The sequence below is a fragment of the Choloepus didactylus genome, chromosome 14 (assembly GCF_015220235.1).
Source record: "Choloepus didactylus isolate mChoDid1 chromosome 14, mChoDid1.pri, whole genome shotgun sequence".
NCBI lineage: Eukaryota > Metazoa > Chordata > Mammalia > Pilosa > Megalonychidae > Choloepus > Choloepus didactylus.
Window position 1 is genome coordinate 75791356 of NC_051320.1, and position 21784 is coordinate 75813139.

At 36.0% G+C, this 21784-nt stretch overlaps 1 protein-coding gene across 7 annotated transcripts in view; it reads right to left on the minus strand.

The window, feature by feature from the left end:
* Positions 1-381: 381 nt before the first annotated feature.
* The window catches only part of TAF2 (TATA-box binding protein associated factor 2), a 177290-nt gene continuing 155887 nt past the window's right edge, over positions 382-21784 (minus strand). For 3 of the 7 annotated variants that reach the window (XM_037802780.1, XM_037802779.1, XM_037802785.1), the window contains 5 exons: positions 21454-21683; positions 19964-20119; positions 19378-19483; positions 16934-17056; positions 382-1901 (listed from right to left, as the gene is read on the minus strand). In XM_037802780.1, the coding sequence (XP_037658708.1) occupies positions 1639-1901; positions 16934-17056; positions 19378-19483; positions 19964-20119; positions 21454-21683 (878 nt within the window). In that variant the 3' untranslated portion in view covers positions 382-1638. Of the gene's footprint in view, positions 1902-15841; positions 16333-16933; positions 17057-19377; positions 19484-19963; positions 20120-21453; positions 21684-21784 lie in introns of those variants that run through there. The other 4 variants (XM_037802782.1, XM_037802781.1, XM_037802783.1 and 1 more) reach the window with 4 other exon arrangements.

Genomic DNA, 21784 nt, shown 5'->3' on the forward strand with positions numbered 1-21784 from the left:
AAAATATTCCATATTCCATAAATGATTTTAGTTGGCCAACACTCAGTTAATTGGAGTCTCTAAATAATTACCATTTAGGCCCTTCAACATTTCATCACATTCCCTTTGCACCTTACACTCCAGACCAAGTACACCGTTTTCCAATTCCTGAACATGTCTGCTTTCCTCCATACCTTTGAAGATAATGTTTCTTCTGCTAAGAGAACTTTGGAGAACATTACCCCATCTCTGTCTATTGAAATCATTCATTCTTACTGGGCCAGCTCAACTCCCACTTATTCACAAAGCTCTCCTCAAACTTTGTGGATGTATATGATACACACACTCCTCTGCCCCCAAAACAAGTACCAAAAGATATAAAAAGAAACAAAGGCAGAATGATCAATTTAAAAAGTTATTTATTAAACAAGTTAAACACAACTAAAAGTATATTTAAAAGTCCAGCATTATTGGATTCCTTTTGAAATATCTATTCTGGGAAGAAATATTTTGTCAAACTTTCTGACGGTAAGGGAAACAATAAAAATAAAACAGGTAAGAAAAACATTTTTAAACAAACAATAAAGTACACAGTAAATTAAGAAATAAAAATTAAAACATGCAACCATAGAAACTGTTAAAATATGAAACCATAAAGTTTCATATGTGTTTTTAAATACTTCTGGTATATGTTCACATGAGGGCTAAATTATCTACGCCCAAGTTAATATACAGTATATAAACTCACCTTTTTAAGGTACCATACTTTGTGTTTTGTAGAAATGATTTTAGAAAGAATATGTGTTGGGTATGTAAATATTTTTAAATTGTCCACATTTAGCAAAATATATTTTACATATGAACATATTCACTTATACCTAATGGGGAAAAAAAGCTGCCTCAACAAAAAAGCAGAAAACAAACCTTATAATTTAAACATCCTGATTTGAGAATTGTGGATTTGATAGTTCTGACAAAATTCCAACATCATAATGGCTGAATGGTGCTATCAAAAGATGGTGCCTCTAAATTTAAATTAAAAAAAAAAAAAAAAAAGTGCTTCTGGAAATTTCAGTATTTTAGGGCAAAAGAAAATATAATGTATTCTTGTTTGAAAATTTTGATGCTTAGTTTCTTCAGTTAACCCAATAAACAGTGCAACAGGGAAGATTACTATAGAAAAGCCTCTATGTTTTCAGTAAGCTCAAATGATGTTATACAATTTCTCACTTGAAACAGTGGTTTCACCACAGATTTGGCAGTTACTTCTATTTAAAACATAACTTTGCCTCATAATATCCATCAAAGTCTTTAAAACAGAATTGACTTTGGCAATATACATGGAGAGCATGATGTGAGTGGGGACTGCCAGTGGATATGAGGGCCTTTTTGAAAAGAAGTTTGCTCTGTATGTGTGTGTATGTGGTGTTTTAAAGGGGAAATGGGATGAAATGGTTTATCTAGAACTATAAAACACATTTTCCTAATTAGATCTTAATTGCATAAATAATGTATATCAAATGTTTGGAATTTAAATGGATTCTGAATTTCTATGAGGCAACTTTTTTCCCCCTTCCTTTTATCATTTTTCACAGAGGACAAAGCTTTACTTATATACATTCTTCTGGATACTAAGGAAAAGGTCTCTTTTTCCCTTTCTCAGTCTGAAAGGGAGGGAGAACGAATAGACCTGCCACTGGCGGGGCTGGAGTAAGTGAAAGGTTCCTTGTCCTTTTCTTTACTGTCATGCTTATGCTTGTGTTTATGCTTATGCTTGTGCTTCTTCTTCTTCTTCTTGTGCTCATGGTGGTGGTGGTGGTGGTGGTCACTGTGTTTGGAGGAGGTGGATTCCTTAGCAAACACTGAGAGTGGAGTTGCTGCTGCAGGATGCATACTCAGCTCCAAAGGTGACTGTTCTTTACCTTCAAGATTAAAAATATACAAAAGGATTCTTGTTGATAATAAAGAAAGCGAAACTAAAGTAAGAGGGAGGTGATGACAGCAGGGAATAAAAGGTATTCCTAAGTGTTTATCACTTCCATAGGAATAATTAAGAATGGGAGAAGTATATAAATAAGATTCAATAGTTACACACAGACCATTTTTGGCATTGTGGCCAGAGAACTGAATATTTTAGCTCTTTACAATCTACACAAAGAATGATATATACCAGTGTGTTACCAAATCACCTTCTAAAAGTTAATATTTAAGTAAAATATTTTACAAGTACTATAGAGACAATGACTGTATGCCTGTATGATAGGTTAAGATCCACACTGGTCAATGAAAACATAGCTTCTTCAACTACAGTTCTGCCCTAAGGTATCAGGGAAAAGATGGCAGTATTTATTTGTGCCATACGGAGAACCACTTATACACACAAAAATACATTACCCTAGATAAGTAGTTCCTAGTTGTCTCAAGGAACTATAGGAATGTATGGGCAGATGAGTAACAAAAAAAAGACAAAGATATATATACATATATATAAAATGGGGGTGGGGGATAGGGTAAGGTAGTGTATAAGTATTTCCTGGAGTGCTCAAGGAAACACAGAGATTCCTGCCCTCCTTCCTCCAGACCCACAGGCCTACGATCTTAGGTCCATACTCTGAGAAACAATTCACTCTTTACTAGTATTGGTTAATGGTACCCACACATGCAGCTGACTAAATAAAAAGTCTAAGATTCATCTCATCTCTTCCCTTCCAAATCTAGGCCATCAAACCTTGTTAATTCTTACTTACAAGTAACTCTTTTTTTTTTAAATGCAATTTTATTGAGATATATTCATTCACCATATAAGCTGTCCAAAGTATAGTATACAACCAATGGCTCACAGTATCATCATATAGTTGTGCAGGCACTGCCACAATTGATTTTAGAACAATGTCATAATTTCAAAATAAAGAAAAAAATAAAAATTAAAAAAGAACACCCCAAAACATTCCATAACCTTTATCCCCCATTTTATATCTATATATATCTTTGTCTTTATTTTATTACTAATCTGCCCATACACTGGATAAAGGAAAGTGTCAGTTCAGCACAAGGTTTTCAACAATCACATGGGCACATGATTAAATGCTTGTACAGTTATAAAATCATCATCAAGAATCAAGGCCTACGGGATTCCAGTTCAACAGATTCGGCTATTAACTTTACATATTTTAATATACTAGGAACTAAAAGGGATATCTATTATATATGCATAAAAATAACCTCCAGAATGACTTCCCAACTCTATTTGAAATCTCTTAGCCACTGAAACTTTATTTTGTTTCATTTCTTTTCCCTCTTTTAGTCAAGAAGGCATTCTCAATCCCATGATGCCAAGACCAGATTTCATTCCGGGAGTCACGTTCCACGATGCTGGGGAGACTTACACCCCTGGGAGTCATGTCCCACATAGGGGGAGGGTAGTGAATTTATTTGCCGAGTTGGCTGAGAGAGGCCATATCTAAGCAACAAAAGAGGTTCTCTGGGGGTGACTCTTAGGCATCATCATAAGTAGGCTTAGCATCTCCTCTGCAGGAATAAGTTTCACAAGAGCAGCTCCAAAGATTGAGGGCTTGACCCATCAAATTGGAAGTCCTCAATGTTTGTGAGAACAGTGGGAATTCCCCAGGTGGGGAAGTCCAGGATTTCCATATTCCTCCCCAATTCCTCAAGGGGGCCTTGCGAATACCTTTCCATTCTCTGCCCAAAATACTCCAGGATGCATCAGGGCACACCACATTGACCTGTACAGAACAACAAGATCTCATTTCCTATTCTAGGTCCCATGTAACCATGCTGTTTAAATAAACTGACCATACAGCTTAAATTAGATAGTATGCTACACAGAATCTGTGCCACTTAAATATCGCTTAAATAACAGCTAAACTTAGGAATAGATATGACTGCTGTAAGTGTACAAATAACTCTTAAATCTACCCCCTCCTCTCTATACCATCTGCAACTATACTGATTCAGACCTGCTCACTCATTTGGATTACAGCCTCCTAGTGATTGGTTCTCTGCCTGAAGTGTCTCATACTCTAATCCATAACATACAAAGTTGCACAGCAGTGGTTCTCAACCAGGGGCAATTACTGCCCCCCCTGCCCCCGCCACACAGGATATTTGGCAATGTCTGGGGACATTTTTGGTTGTTGCAATTGGTGGGCACAGAGTGTTTCTGGCATCTCATGGATAGACGGAAGGGATGCTGCTAAATACTTTAAAATCCTCAGAATGCCCTCTGACAAACAATTATCATGCCTAAAATGCCAAATAGTGGTGAGGCTAGAAACCCTGCTGTATATTTCTCTTCCTAAATACAAAACTGATCATGCTGTCTGCTTAAAAACTCAGTTGTTACTGACAGAATAAAATCCAAATACCTCAGTTTTGTGAAAATACATTTTTTAAAAATCCAAATTAACCAGGGGTTTCACTGAAGTGGACTTTAATGCAGCAGTTTCTTTTCTCTTTTTTAAAATATAATTTCTCAGCACTAACTGATCCAAACCAGCCCCCCAAAACCATGGTTTTCACTAAAAACAGGCTTTTACCACACTAATTTTCTGAAAAATCACTTTTCATCACTAATCTTACTGGCAGTTTAACTTTCCAGTTTCACCTCCACTCTTTCTCTCTATATGCCTGAGGCTAATACCACACTGAGATATGCAAGGCCCTTTCATAACTCTGCCTATTTCTAAAGGCTATTCCCTGGAATGTCCTTCTTTCATTTCTTATTTGACTTATTCATTTAACAAATACCAGGAGCTATACTGGAACTGGGGAAAAGAGTGATCAGCTGGACAGATCTCAGCCCTTGTGGAGCTTGCAAGCAAGCAGTGAAAGAAATTAAGTATGCCTGAGTAATAAAAAGAGAAAACATAGAATGAGACAGGAGCACAACAGGTGGCTTACATAGCTGGGGGACTCAGCAGCAGACTTCTCTAAGAAATAATGTTTAGGGTGACAACTAAAGGAGGGGAAAGGGAAAGAAAGGAACATTTCTAGGCTTTTTAATTACTTAAAACTCAGCTCAAATGTCATTTCTTTGGGAAGTTATCCCAAATTATCCAAAAAGAATTAGTTTCTTCTTGTTTCCACAGCTTTTTGTTTCTCTAATCATACTAGTAAGAGGTAACACATAGGATTTTTTCTGTGCCAGACAGTTACATATATTTGCTTATCTAATCCTCATAACACCTCTGTTCAATCACCATAATACAGAGAGATTAAGTAACTTGCCCAAAGTAGCACAGGTGGATCTGGCAGATCTGAGACAAACCCAAGCAGCCTGATTCCAGTCACGTAAGGTGCCCGGCAGCACAGAGCATGGTAGAAACTCTATTATACCTCTTTTTATCTTTCAGTTTCTTGCATTAGACAGATAGCCTCCTAAGGACACGGATTGTTGCAATTTCATATTTATGTCTCCGTGTATAGAACAATATCTAGTACACCCTACTCTCCCACCACAAAGCTTGCTAAACAAATGAATGAATTATATAGTTGTGTTTTAAAAAATAGGATGTTAGGCAAACTTAACAAAATTAAAACTTAATATAATTTGAAAGACACTGATGTTGAGGGGAGATGATTAAAAAGACCATTATTCAACTGGTATTTATTGACTGTTGTACTTTCTCTGTGTCAGGCACTGTTCTAATATTGTAGAAAAAGCAAGTAAATCAGAGAATGTTCCTGTCCTCATAGATTATTCACATTTTACTACCGCAAAGTTTTATTTCTATTTATTTATGACTTTTCTGTAACATTAACATTAATAATAATGCAAAAGCTAAATAACACTCATATAATCAGGCAAGTTTGGGGATCTATATTTTCTATAGTAATTGGTACTAGATATTCTTCAGAAGAAGAAATATTTTGGGAGATTATCTGATTTACAATTTCAGTTAAATGTGCCACTATATAATTTTAATTTAGATTTTAAATGGACGAGTATGAATATGTTCCCAATTTTATAAACATGGGAAAACAGGCCCATATCTAACAGAATACATAGCCAGGTGATGAGAAGTAATGAGGTTTTAAAGCCTCATGAACAAATTCTTTGAGTTCCTATCTCATTATTTAGTCATTCTATATCAAGAGACTTTGCAGCTTTCCAGCTGGCGACCCGCACTCTTAGGAGTCTGAGATCCTCCTCTATACTGAGAGAAGTCTCATTATCTAATCCCAAACACCTGCCAAGTTACTTGGACCGCAGAAAAGCCAATAATTATATTGGAACCTGCCCTTCCCAAGCAGAGGCAACTGCCAAATGGACAAATGACTGTACTTGGGTGTTCTCATTTCCAAGGAATACATAGAACCACTTCAAAAGTGAATTTAATCTCTTGCCTAGTGGTCTTATACTTTGCATGAAAGATATACTGACTATAAACCTTGCATTTCTCTCTCTTGGTTTGTATGGAGTCTATTAAGATGACAACTGACCAGCTAGCTACAAGAATAAAACCACGGTTTGTAGGACAAATGGCTGACTCTAAGTCTGGGGCAGAATATTTATGAGATGAGCCTGAAACATCTCATGTAATAAGTAAGGAAGTTAAAGTCATGTCAAACAGACTCAACAGTGAAGTTAGGAGGCTCTCATCGTCTGAAGATGAAATAATTTTAACACTGGTAAGGATAATAATTGTAATGGACTGTAACACACGAAATTTGTTTACATTCATGAGTTCATGATGATTCTTAAAAAAAAAAAAAAAAAAAGAGAGAGAAATAACTGATCACCATTGGAGGATGCTAGTCAACCAAATCATTATTTTGAAAATTATTTAAAAAACTGAAAGAATTTATCTTTCTTTTCTTACATGATACATATGCTGGATAACAGCAGATGAGGGAAATTTAACCTTTTTAGAAATATCCAGTTTATAAATAAGAATGGAAGGATGAATTAAAATATCATTTCCCCACTCTAATGAATTAATGGATCTAGATCCTGAACATCTATAGCAGCTAACATCACAAGAAAGAGAATCCATCTGATATTGTATGCCTCCAGACAGACCAGCATCTATGAAACTGAATCCAATTAAGCTTCTGGATACAACCACAAATTTACAGGAAATACAGAAGATTAACTACACTGTGAACATATAATTAGTAAAAAACAGACTTGAAAACTCTACAGACCAAAAACCTGGTTTCTTCAACAAATAAATTGTAAAAGGGGAAAAAGGAGAGAAAAAGAGAGGTGGGCAAGAAACCTTAGATTAAAAGAGATGTAAGAGACATATCAACCAATTACAATGTGTGTAACTTAACTGGCACTGATTCAAATTGTTAAAAATTAAAATAAAATGTATGGCATTTATAGGTCAACTGAAAACTTAAAACAGTGGCTGGATATTTAATGATATGAAAGAATTGTTAATTTTTTTTAGGTGTGATTAACACTATTGTGGCCCTAGTTTTTCTAAAGTACTTATCTTTTAAAGATGCCTACTAAAATATTTATGACTGAAATGTTATGATGTACAGGATCTGCTTCAAAATAATTCAGGATGGTGGAAATGTTTAAGGGTATAGATGAAACAAGACTGACTATACAGTGATACATACAAAAACAAAAGCAAAGAAAGGAAGAGAGTTGTGAAGCAAACCAATAATTAGGGAATTTTAAAATTATTAAAAAGAACAAATTAAGTTAGACCACAAATTTTCCCAGAAATAATGAGCAAATGAAATAACAAGGAGGTTTACCTACTTATTAAAGTACAGTTTTATTTGACAGTCATTCGTTAATACACTGCTGCTAACAGACCCCAATAAAATGATATTTGTGAGAGTTTGAAGCTGTTATGTACCCAAGAGAAGGCCATGCTCTTGTAATTCATTCCTGTGGGTGAAGATTTACTGTGGGTGAGACTTTTTTTTTTTTTTTATGTTTTCTTTTTTTTTTTATCTTCATTTTATTGAGATATATTCACATACCACGCAGTCATACAAAACAAATCGTACTTTCGATTGTTCACAGTACCATTACATAGTTGTACATTCATCACCTAAATCAATCCTTGACACCTTCATTAGCACACACACAAAAATAACAAGAATAATAATTAGAGTGAAAAAGAGCAATTGAAGTAAAAAAGAACACTGGGTACCTTTGTCTGTTTGTTTCCTTCCCCTATTTCTCTACTCATCCATCCATAAACTAGACAAAGTGGAGTGTGGTCCTTATGGCTTTCCCAATCCCATAGTCACCCCTCATAAGCTACATTTTTATACAACTGTCTTCGAGATTCATGGGTTCTGGGTTGTAGTTTGATAGTTTCAGGTATCCACCACCAGCTACCCCAATTCTTTAGAACCTAAAAAGGGTTGTCTAAAGTGTGCGTAAGAGTGCCCACCAGAGTGACCTCTCGGCTCCTTTTGGAATCTCTCTGCTACTGAAGCTTATTTCATTTCCTTTCACATCCCCCTTTTGGTCAAGATGTTCTCCGTCCCACAATGCCAGGTCTACATTCCTCCCCGGGAGTCATATTCCACATTGCCAGGGAGATTCACTCTCCTGGGTGTCTGATCCCACGTAGGGGGGAGGGCAGTGATTTCACCTTTCAAGTTGGCTTAGCCAGAGAGAGAGGGCCACATCTGAGCAACAAAGAGGCATTCGGGAGGAGGCTCTTAGGCACAATTACAGGGAGGCCTAGCCTCTCCTTTGCAGCAACCGTCTTCCCAAGGGTAAAACCTACGGTAGAGGGCTCAACCCATCAAACCACCAGTCCCCTATGTCTGTGGTCATGTTAGCAACCATCGAGGTGGGGTAGGTGAATACCCCTGCATTCTCCACCAGCTCCTCAAGGGGGCACTACATCTTTTTTTCCTTGTTTTTGTTTTTTTTTTAACTTTCCCTTCTTTTTTAAATCAACTGTATGAAAAAAAAGTTAAAAAGAAAACAAACATACAATAAAAGCACATTTCAAAGAGACCATAACAAGGGAGTAAGAAAAAGACAACTAACCTAAGATAACTGCTTAACTTCCAACATGTTCCTACTTTACCCCAAGAAAGTTACCTAATATAGCAACATTTCTGTGAACTTGTTCCTAGGGGTGGGACCTTTTGATTAAGTTATTTCAATTGAGATGTGATACACCTTGTTAAAGGTGGGTCTTATCCTCTTACTGGACTCCTTTATTAGAGGATAAAACACAAACAGAAACTAAGAGATGAAATTAAGAGAAGCTCATAGAAAAAGCCCCAGGGAAGCTGAGAGGAAGCCACCGAAACCAGAAGCTGAAGCAATGAAACCCAGGAGAGAAGGACCAGCAGATGCCGCCAAGTACCTTGCTATCTGACAGAGGAGCCCAAGCTTGCCTGTAACTGGTCCTCAGAGAAAGTATTGCCCTGTTGAAGCCTTAATTTTGACATTTTCATGGCCTTAGAACTATAAATTTGTAAGCTAATAAATCCCCATTGTTAAAAGCCAGTCCATTTCTGGTATACTGCATTTAGTCAGCTTTAGCAAACCAAAACAATATTCTTTGTATTAATTCAAAGTGACTTTTTTAATTGCCAAAGACAAATGTGGACTATAATGTATGATAAAAGTAGTAAAATCAATTTGATTATCTTAAAACTCACTAAAAATACATATTATCAGAGCAAATGTCACAAAAAAGAGGGGGTTGATAAAAGGGAGATAAACTAATGTGAAAATCTAAAACAGAAGGCAACTCAGTGCAGTGCTATGAGTATACATTCTGCAGGCAATCAGACCTGAGTTTGAATCTCACTACTATTATTTATTAGCAGTGAGTCTTGGGGCTTAGCTTCATCTTCCTCAAAGGTAAAGTGGGGATAACAACAGCTTTCATGCAGTAATTGTGAGGATGAAATTAACTACTTTGAGAAAATGCTTAGCAATGTGCCTACCATTGTTATCCCTCAAAAAATGTTCATCATCACCATTATTTAACAAAAAGCACACTGGGGAAAGTAAGGGACCTGAGACATCTATCTGCTCACTTGCTACTGATCACAAGCAAGGAAACAAAACGGAGATGTAGAGGGAAAGGAAGGGCAGGTAGGTCTAAATCCTTTATTAGCATTAGAATAAGGGACCATTAGATTTACAAAACAATGTATATTATCCATTAGTTCAACATTTATTCATTGCCTACTGTGCCAGTTTGAATGTATTATGTCCCCCAAAATGCCATTAACTTTGACGTAATCCTGTGTGGGCAGACGTTATTAGTATTGATTAGATTGTAATCCTTTGAGTGTTTCCATGGAGATATGACCCACCCAACCATAGGTGATAACTCTGATTAGATAACTTCCATGGAGGTGTGACTCTGCCCATTCAGCCTGGGCCTTGATTAGTTTACTAGAGCACTATATAAGCTCAGATGGAAGGAGCGAGCTTGCTACAGCTGAGAGGGACACTTTGAAGAAGGCACAGGAGCTGAGAGAAGAGCTTCAGCTTACAGAGACATTTTGGAGATGGCCTTTGAAAGCAGACTTTTGCTCCTGAGAAGTTAAGAGAGGACAAACACCCAAGAGCAACTAAGAGGAGCTGCAGCCTAGAGAGTAACATCCTGGGAGTAAGCCATTTTGAAATCAGAACGCCGGAGCAGACGCCAGCCACGTGCCTTAGCAGCTAACAGAGGTTTTCTGGACGCCATTGGCCATCCTCCAATAAAGGTACCCAGTTGTTGACACCTTATCTTGGATACTTTACGGCCTTAAGACTGTAACTCTGTAACCAAATAAACCCGCTTTATAAAAGCTGATCCATTTCTGGTGTTTTCCATTCTGGCAGCATTAGCAAACCAGAACACCGACCTATTTAAAGAATAGCACCATGTTAGGCACATGAAGGGAAGTAGTTTCAGATTTTTATTTGAGTTACCAGCAGCACACCAAGCTCAAGAGTGCATATATAATAAATGCTCACTTCTTTCATAAACCAAGAGGACACCAGATCTTCCCCTACTCACTATCCAATAGTATGGTTATTTAATCCACTGTTCTCCCATTCTGACACAGCAAACCTCAATCCTACATATCCCCCATCACCACTAAAAACCTCTGGCTCTTGAGTTTTTATCTATTATAGACCAAATATATTTGTTGTCTGCTTATTTATCTTTCCTAAATGACTTTTGCCAGGTCTACTCCAAGGTGATAAGAAAGTATAATTTCCTTGCCATGTGCAAATGTATTAGCAATCCAGATGTGGGAGACATATGGGTTTATTTTCAGAGCAGCCTAACAAGGTAATCGACAGAATCTCTGTTAAGAAAAATGCATATATTACCATCCCCCTGACACATAAACACTTACACACATAATTTCACATATCATTTCAGCAGTTTACAAGATCCTTGGGAACCTGAGTTTAGGTACCACTCATTTTTAAGCCTATTAAAGCCCTTTTAGCATCTTAAGATATATGTCTCTATTCTAGAAAGCAGATATATCAGAGAAAGGAGATACATGTAATTCACCATACTATACTTTCCCTATCTCTTGTTATATGGAAAGAACAAAACAGATGTTCATAATTTTGTTGTCCTATCCAACATAAAATCTCTACTGGATCTAATAAAGCACACCAGGGATAAGATATAGCTATAATTTTTACAAATTTAACAAATGCAAAACAAACAGAAAGAGGTTCTTAACATAAGCCTAATGTAGAAGCTTTTCAGCCCATCTGATAAAAGTGCTACTGACAGTGAATAATCAGTTGTTTTTATTAAATTTATTTGCATTAGGTATACACTACACAAAACCTGAAATTTTCATTAGGAAAAGTGTGAAGTCTATTCTTTGGATTTTTTACATCACCATAAAAAAATAAAATTAAAATCTGTTTTTCATATTAGAGTTTCAAAAGAAAAACCTCTAGGGCAACAATCAATCTCCTTCCTCCCTCCACCCCTTAAAGGATTTTATGCACCAAAATAGTCCTTTTCTGAGTTGTGCAAGAAGACTTTATATAATACAGCAGCCCTGGCTAGGCAGCTGCAGAAACTCTCCTTAACTCCTTCCCCACAGAAACCATGAGGGATTTCCCTCTGCTCTTTGTTCCTCTCACCCCTCCTCTCCTCTTACCACTGCAATCCCTGCAGTAGCCTGGGAGACAAGAGAAGCCAATTTAGGCCTTTGCAGTGGTAAGACAGGAAGCTGCAGTGGTGGGAAGGGAGAAGACATGTGATGCTCTTTCCCATCATCTGTGGGAACCCATACAGCCCTTTCCCAACATTTCCTTCCCTTACCTCAGAGAAGGGAATAGAAATAGTAATGAATGAAAGAAAATACTCTTGCCACTTCTTTCTTTCCCCAAATGACTTAATCTACCACCCATGTACAGTTCTCACTCTGAAACACTCTTCTCACTATCATATGCAAAGAAAGAGAAAAAAAGATTTAAAAGTAAACCATGACCTGTCCTCCTTTACTCTACAGTAGAGTTTCCATCCCTTCTTTATCTTTCCTAAATCCCTGTTTCATTTATTTTCCTCCCCAGATGAGGTTTGCAACACATTGCAGGTCAATCCAATTCCCAATTCCCATCTGGTTCCCTGGCTCTAAGAATCCATCTCGGCTCATGAATAAAAGGAGCAGGGGCCCCAAACCAAAAGCTGTGGAAATAGGCAGAGAGCATAAATGAGTAAACAGACTACTGTATACAAGATAAGAGGGATCAATGAATTGCAAAGCACATGCCCTGCTAAGAGGCTGTCTCTGTAGGTACAGAAAGATAGCTGTATCTTTTTTGAGAAAAGCCAGATCCAGATTTTTATGTGTAATCTCTTGATCTTCAAATACCGTCAACCAGTTCAAAATTTTTATGAGCCTTATATGAACCAAATGTCGTGGTTGGATGAGTTGAATGTGGTCCCAAAATCCCCTCTGTGAGCTCTAATCTAGAATCCTTAGAGACTTAACAGAGGCAGTGGTCACAGCTTCCTTCACCACTGCTCTGTGTCTTCTCTTCTAAACCCCCAATTCCCAAATCCTGGCAAAAGGTAGCTATGACATTAGAGGATTCCCAGCTCATGCTGGAAGGCAGGAAGAGAGGAAATTCCTGTTTTTACTGCTGACTTTACTTGGGTTAGGCTAAAATTGTGCTTCTGGCTTCTCAAAAGTTAGAGCTCTGAGTGCATCTTCTCACAGAAACATTGTTACACACAGTGGTTAGGACTGATACTTCCATTCTTCACACATGGTATGAGTTAAATGGGCTTTTGTCCATCTAGCTTGGGAAAGTACCTATCAAATATAACATTGTATGGAAAAACTGCATTCAGAATTCCAAAATAAATACTTGTATGAACAAACCTTTGGAACACCACCATTTGTAAAATGAAGGTTTTCTAATTCTAATAATTTCAACATTGACTCATAAGATTTGCTCAGTGGTCTTAGGGTACTGAATAGCAAAAACACATTTAAAGAAAATTACAAAGGCACACTAAAGAATATATTCAAAATTTAATTTAACAGATCTGTCCAGATCACTGGTATACGTTTTGCCTCATGACATAAAAGGGTCCCATATTTGACACTGACCGAGTTTTAAAACTACAACTTTTGTGCAAGACCAAGGGAGGAGATGTTTATCCGGTGAAGGATCTGTATTTTCTGTAGCACACTAGATAATTTAACTTGTATGATCAGTTTGTTTGAACACCACAGGTGCAGGGAGCAGTGAATGGAAAGTGGGATTTGTTGAGTTTGTACAGGCTGGGGTGAAATCCCAATATATCCCAGAGTGATATGGGCAGAAAGTATAAGTGTATTTGCGGGCCCCCCCAAGGAACTGGGGAGAAATGTAGAGAGTTGGATTTCCCCACCTGGGTCATTGCTGATTTTCCCACAAACATTGAGGACTGCCAATTTAGTGGGCCAAGCCCTCGATCTGGTGGCTTTCCCTTGTGAGGTTAGTTGCTGCAAGGGAGAAGCTAAGCCCACTTATAATTGTGCCTAGGCCCCCCTCTCCACCCCCCACCCCCCCCCCACCCAGAGAACCTCTTTGTTGCTCAGGTGTGGCTCCCTCTCTCTTCTAAGCCCACTTGGCAGGTAAACTCACTACCCTCCACCCTACGTGGGACATGACATCCAGGAGTGTAAATCCCCCTGGCATCACAGGATATGACTCTTGGAGATAAGCCTGGACCCAGCACTGTGGGATTGAGAGGATCTTTTTGACCAAAAAAGGGAAGAGAAATGAAACAAAATAAGGTTCCAGTGGCTAAGAGATTTTAAATAGAGTCGAGAGGTCACTCTAGTGGGTGTTCTTATGTGCTATATAGATGTCACTTTTCAGTTTTTAGTGTGTTGGAATGGCTAAAGGGAAATACCTGAAGCTGTCAAACTGCAACCCAACAACCTTGATTCTTGGAGGCGATTGTTTAACTATGTAGCTTGCATAAATGTGACTGCGTGACTATGAAAGCCTGGTGGCTTGCATTTCCTTTATCCAGTGTATGGACAGATGAGTGGAAAAATGGGGACAAAAATTAGATGAGTGGGATGGAGGGAATGGAAAGATTTAGGTGTTCTTTTTTGCTTTTATTTTTATTTTGGAGTAAGGAAAAGGTTCAAAAATTGATTCTGGTGATGAACACACAACTGTATGACGGTGGTGTGAATAATTGATTGTATGCTGCAGATGACTGTAGGGTGTACAAATATATAAAAATTAAACTATCAAAAAAAGTAAATTAACAATGGGGGGAGGAGGGGAATGGGATGTTTTAGATGTTCTTTTTAATCTTAATTTTAATTTTATTTTTTGAAGCAATGAAAATGTTCAAAATTTGATTGTGGTGATGAAAGCACAACTATATGATGATACTGTGAACAACCGACTGTACACTTTGAATGACTGTATGTTATGTGATTGTATCTCAATAAAACTGAATTAAAAAAAGGGTCCTACACCGAAGCAGTCAAAGCTATAATTTGTATGCTTTAATTTCCCACCACTAGGCCTGCATCTCCCTCTTCCTAGTCTTCCAATATCATCTCATTTGAACTACAAGACAGTACAGAGAGATTCCAAAAAAGTAAAAATGTATTTTCATGATAATATGGGACAATGATACAAAGGCATATTGGTACGCATAAAAAGGTGGCAAGATTTGCTTCTGTATGTTTAATGTGTGTCATATCACTAAGAAAAACCAGGCAAAGGTACTCAGAATCTTTTTATAATAAGAACTGATGTGACATTTGGAAATTCAGACAATTTTTTTAAGGTAAGGAAGGAAGGCAGAAGGACCACTCAAACTGTATCAAGTAGTATGAAACTCTCTACACTTAAAAAATGTAGATTCATGTGTAATAAAATTTTAATAAGCATATGATAATAAAGCAAAATTACATCAAAAACAAAAACAAAACCAAGAGAATACAGAACTGTAAGGGCCAGAAAATGTAAAAATTCACTCATCAAAGTGTTGAAGCTTCCCTGTGGATCTGTTACACTAAATGCACACAGCACATAAAAATATAAGCAAACAGCAGTAAATACCTGAAACTATCAAACTACAACTCAGAACCCATGAATCTTGAAGACGATTGTATAAAAATGTAGCTTATGAGGGGTAACAATGTGATTGGGAAAGCCATATGGACCACACTCCCCTTTTTCTAGTTTATGGATGGATGAGTAAGAAAAATGGGGGAAGGAAACAAACAAACAAACAAAGGCACCCAGTGTTCTTTTTTACTTATTACTCTTTTTCACTTAAATTGTTATTCTTGTTATTTTTGTGTGTGTGGTAATGAAGGTATCAGGGATTGATTTTGGTGATGAATGCACAACTATGAAATGGTACTGTGAACAACTGAATGTACGCTTTGTTTTGTATGACTGCATGGTATGTGAATATATCTCAATAAAATGAATTAAGGAAAAAAAGACATGCTTTGGCCACATTATGAGGAGCATATTTACATTAAAATAATAAAAATTAAGAATTCTCAACAAAAAATATAAGCAAACAACCATCTGGGATTTCAATACTAAAATAGTAAGGTGTTGCTCATGTTTGAAGCCTCTTATTAATCACAATTGATCCCTAAGCTTTTCAAATCAATAAACAGTACTCTTCTGTTTATATCATGTAAAACATGATTTACATAAGCAAAATCCATCAGTTGGAATATAACCAGAAGTTCATAGATTTTTGAAGTCTGACAAATGACGTTTGGAAAAGCTTCTCCTTAATATTGGTTTTGCTTATATATCTTGTTTTTCACTCTCTGTTCCTTCAAAACTGGAAGACCAGATCTTTGATCCATGGTAGTTCATCAACATTGAATGTTTACTCTTTATTTGGATTATAATCTTCCCTTTGTAAGCAAGAGAGGAACAAAATATGCAGAAAGCAATATAAAAGAGTAGAACAAGGAATAAACACATCTGAACTGAATTATCTTTCATAAACTTAAACCCAATTAGCATGAAATAATATAAATAAAAGAAGAAACATTTTAAAGTTTTTAAGTATTCCATCAATTCTTCATAATTGGATCACCAATAATATAACTTCCAGAGGTGAAAAGTGGTTTGTTTTTTGTTTTGTTTTGTGTTTTTTATAAAGGTAAAAACGCACAGATTTGATGATTTCTACTGAAATTGGCATGTCATATAATATTCTTAGAAAAAGCACTGCTTAGCAAAGAGCAAAATGTTAATACAGTGTTATCTTTAAATGGTATAATGAGGGATGATTTCCCCCCCATCTTCCTTCTACTTTTCTATAATTGGACCGTCTTATTTTTGAAAAGAGAAAAAGTCTGATTTAAAATAAGCTTTAAATAAAAGTTAGATAATATAAAGTCAATGTGTTGCAAGATCTATTATATTTGGTAAGGTTTTTTTTAAGTTGATGAAGTAACTCCATGAAGTTCACAGATTTGTTTCTGAGCAAAAAAATAAAACAAAATTTACCGGTTCCTTTACGTGCAAGCTCCATACTCCACTGGGGTTTTGTGGTGGGTGTGCCATCACAGCTTGATGAGTGCTGGGGTATTAAAGTAGATCGAGAGCTAACTGGCCGGTATTTAGAGAGCCCTAAAATGCCAAACAAAAGGGAAAAGAGGGATTCATCTGTTTCCCAGAAGAAGAATAAAGTCTGTCAGGTTTTGTTAACCTTAAAACAAGCATTTCAACCACAGTAAAATTCTAATAACATAAAGCATACAGTTTTTAAAAGCACTGTAGATTCCATTTGATTTAATCCTTTGTCATTGTTCCTGTACGCATAAATATGAAAATAATATGCATTCAAGATAGATAATAAGTTTGAGTGACATCCTAAATATTTACAGTTTAGACTCTATATTCTGGGACAGGAACCATGTCATATTTTAAAATATTTATATGGAAATTCACATATAATGAAATTAACCCTCCTCCCCCCAAATTTACTAATAAGTCCCAATAAAATATCTAATCAACAAATACATCAAAATAATTAAGAAGTTACAGAAGATATTTAAAACTGGAAATGGTTTACTGGTGTAATGAGTACAGCACTGATCCAGATCAAAAGATCTGGATTTTGATTCTAAACTCATCAATGAACCAGATACACGATTTGGGCAAGACTCTTTATCTCTTTGTGTTTCAATACTTTTATTTGTCACATGAATATAGCATTGTTGTAGAGTGGTTAAGAACAACAGCCAGGAAAAGTCTCAAGGTTTGGGTTTTAGCCCTGAGTCTGTCATTACTTGGGCATGTTACTTAGGGCAAGTCATTTAACACCTACCTCTCCACTCAAGTTTACTTTTTTGTTTAAAATAGACAGCATAGATAAATAACTGGTAAGATCCCTTACAAATATAAAAGCCAAAGAATTCATGGCCAATGCTCAAATATATCTCTTAGACCAATTTTCTACCTGAAGCCAATTCTTAAATTATATTAGGTCATTTTAGATTATCTGGTAGTGAAAGCTAAGTCTTATAACTAATGAAAAAAACACAAACATACAAACAAAAAGCAGACCAGGGTGGATGGGGGTGAGGGGACTTCACACAATTGTAACAAGTAAAACAAAAACAAACACAAAAAAAACTCACTCAAAAGTAAAGATCATAAAAGACAAAGACAAAGCACCCTGGGGTATTAATATGCTTTTCAAATAAAAAGAAACAGGAACCCAGAAAAAAAAAAAAGAAAGAAAAAATATTCATACTCATAATAAAAGAAATGCATCATAAAGTAAATCTGAATTATCATTTTATAGTTACTTAAATAATAACTATCTTTTAGATTATCACACCAAAGACAATAAAACACTGCTATGACAGATACAAAAAATGATGAAAAATGAAAATTATTGAATTGCACTACATGTGTCAATGTGGATGAACTTGAGAAACATGTTGACTAAAAGAGGCAAGTTCTGTTGAGCATCATACCATTTTCATAAAATTCAAAAACCAAACACAAGTAAATATATAGGATCATATATTTATGTGACATATTATAAAGAAAAGCAACAGAGTGATTAAAATGATTAAATGTTTAGAAAAGGGGAAAAAAAAAAAGAAAATTCAAAGCAGTAGTTACTTGTGGTGCAAGGAAGGAGAACGGAATCCAGGAAGAAATTCCCATGGCATGGAGGTATGGTGTACATGTTAGTTGGTAGGTTCACAGATACTTGTGCTTTATTACTATATTTCATAACTGTATGTAATTTACATCAAATGCTTTACAATTTTAAACAATTCTGATGACATAAACTGGTATAATCCCTTCAAAAAGCATTATGGCAATATGTATCAAGAACTATGAAAAGCTTCTGAAGGCAAGTAGCTCATAACAGCTAAAACTAATCTTTTCACGTCAACTCAACAGTGTCTTTGGTAGTATTTTTAAACAAATACATGATGCTTAGAGATGTGTGCAAAAATCTGTATAATACAATATTATGTGGAATAGGCAGGAAAAATAGAGAGTAGTTATGTTATGGGTAGCATTTACCTTAGTCAAAAAGAATTTTAATGGAATTATGGTTACATTATTTTAAAAAGATCTAGGATTTTATTTTGAAGTTAAGTCTACCACCAAAACAACAGCAACAACAAAATTAAAGTTTCTGTAAGGAATCTGATGAATGGATTAAAAAAAAATTCAAAGTATGCCAAATATTTAAAAGGACCAAAATGAAACAGAAAATAAAAAGAAACATTTTCTTTTTTATTTATGCCTTTGCCTATATATGATAAAACCTGATACAATCTAAAATTTTATACTGGGTATAAAATTATACTTTTAACTGCACAGATGTTTATTTGAACATAAAGCAATATGCCTTAGAATAGTGCTACCAAGTTAATTAACTCTCTCTATTATCCCAGTGAGCTGCAGTACACTAATCTTACCTGGAGTTGATGGCCTTTCCAGCATGTTCAAATGATGGGAAATGAATGCCTGGCTATCATGAACAGTATCCATATCAATCTCTTCCTCATCTTGAGAATTTGAAAACTGAAACACATAAACCAAAAAGGAGGAAAAGAGTATAACTTTTTGTCTTAATGTTAGCTTTTAGGAAAGACAGCAGAGAAGCCACAGGATATATCCCCAAATTATCTTAAAAGGAAAAGTAGTCTCTTTTCCACAAAAAATATTAAGATAAGAAAATATTATGTGGTTCAGCTCCCAAAAGAAGCTGTCTGGAAATTACTAGAAATGCAATAGTAACTAAAATCTATTCCTATGTTGTAGGAAGCAGCGAGCTATGTTGGAACGTGCATACATAGTTTACTCCCCCAAACAGAGAAGAAGAATGTAACAGTATTAGTTAAATCATTGGATGGAATATCTTAGATGGACATTTGGGTTCTTTCATGATTCAGTCTGCCCCATGTGTTTTGGCCAAGGAAAAACCATTGCAAATATTCAAAAAGAATTATAAGAAGGTGAATATCCTACACTGTTAATACAGGTTTAACCTGTATTTCTTACTCTGATTTTGAGTTTGACTTTACTGCTATCCTCATTCTTCTCCAGTATTTGACCAGGTTCTAGTGGGGACCCCAGTGGTGTATCAGCCTTCCTCTTCACTCCCTGCTGATGAGATGATATATTACATGATGCTTCCTTGGCAAGGTGATCATCTTCCTGCGGCAACATTCAAGATCAAAATTAGATTTCTGAAGACAAGTAGCTCATATTGTAGCTAAAACTAATAGCTAAAGCAACCATGCAGATTAGAGCATGCCCAGTGCCTTAAATTTATCAGCGATGGGCTTAAAATAAATTTAACCTTTTCCTGTCTGCTGGTCTTTTTTGGTTGGGGGAGGAGAGTGGGAGGTGGAGGAAGCATTTCCTCAGATAAAATATATTTAAGTGCATTTTTAGCGCTTTCCCAAAAGAATACGGTTTTTGGTGTCATTTTCCTCCTCTTGTCCTGGGGACTCCAAGTGTAAATGTGGATAACAAATGAACATATATGGGCAAGAATTATAAGCATATTCCTTTTCAAGGTCTCTATATATTCAGATCCGAAAGAGATTCTCAATGAAACATTTTTCTATGAAATGATTTTTTTTTCTTAGTTCTTTAACCCAAAACTCTAGGATACACTTCAAATTCACAACAAATAAATAAAATTTTACTTCAGAAAATCTAAATGAAAAAGTAAATTTAAAATCTCCTACTAATTAGCATAGAGAGAATCTGAGTTCTAAAGCATCAAAACACCAGTAGGGGATGGCCAGGCAAGTAATCTGGTCTAAATATTGGTGAAAAATGAACTTCAAATATTGGGGACATTTTGTCATCAATAAGAAAATCACCTCTGGAAAAATTTCTTTAAATTACAATAAAGTGATCGATTCCATACATTGTAAAAATCTTTCTGTAAAAAAGCAGGTAACTTTATAAGACATAGCTAGAAATAAAGGCTTTTCTAAGGGCAAACACACATACACACACATATATAAATAAAAAATGTAATGCATCTTCCCCCAAATCAGTGGATTACCCATTCATCTGGCTATTCATTCACTCATTTATTTCATTCAACAAGCATGTGCCAGGCACTTATCATATATTAAGAATTGTGCTGGGTATTACAAAGAGAAGCAATGAAAAAGAAAGGGCCCCTGTGTTCAGACAGCTTACCACTTAGTTAGTAATCAGTTTTAAATAAGTTAAATATTCATTTCAACTTTTTGCTACTCAAAGCAGAAATTCTATACCCAAGTACAAAAGTAGTTTTGTCATCACAAAGGAGTAAATGGACTGGCAGCACATCACTTGTTATGTGCAGCTATGCAGTTTTCAGTAGCACTTTATAAACTGTAAGGCTCTAAACATATGTCAGTTAACATTTCTTTAAATGATACAAAAAATTTTAGGGGCTATAAAATTCACCAGTAAAAAGGAAGCAGCTCTCTTCTCTAGATAGGTCTATATAATAAAACAAACTCTGTAATACATATGATTCTTACAGTGTTCTGAAATCCAACTAGCTGCGCATGACTGTTTGGATTACTTCCAGCTTCTTGGTTGCCTGCTACTGCCTCTGGAATTATCGTAGGATTCAACACTGCTTTTTTCTCCTTTAGATTAAGAACCAACCCAAGCTCTGGCAAGGGTAAGCAGGACGGTCTACTGAGGCCAAAAAGTGTGAAGTACAAGTCAACAGCACCACACCGTAACCTCCAGTCATGTGAAGTACCTAAAAAGTAAATAAAGAAATAAAAATCAATATGCAAATTTATCCACACATTTTTAATTGCTTCAGAATCTGTACAAAGGGAAGGGATAAAAGGAGGATTA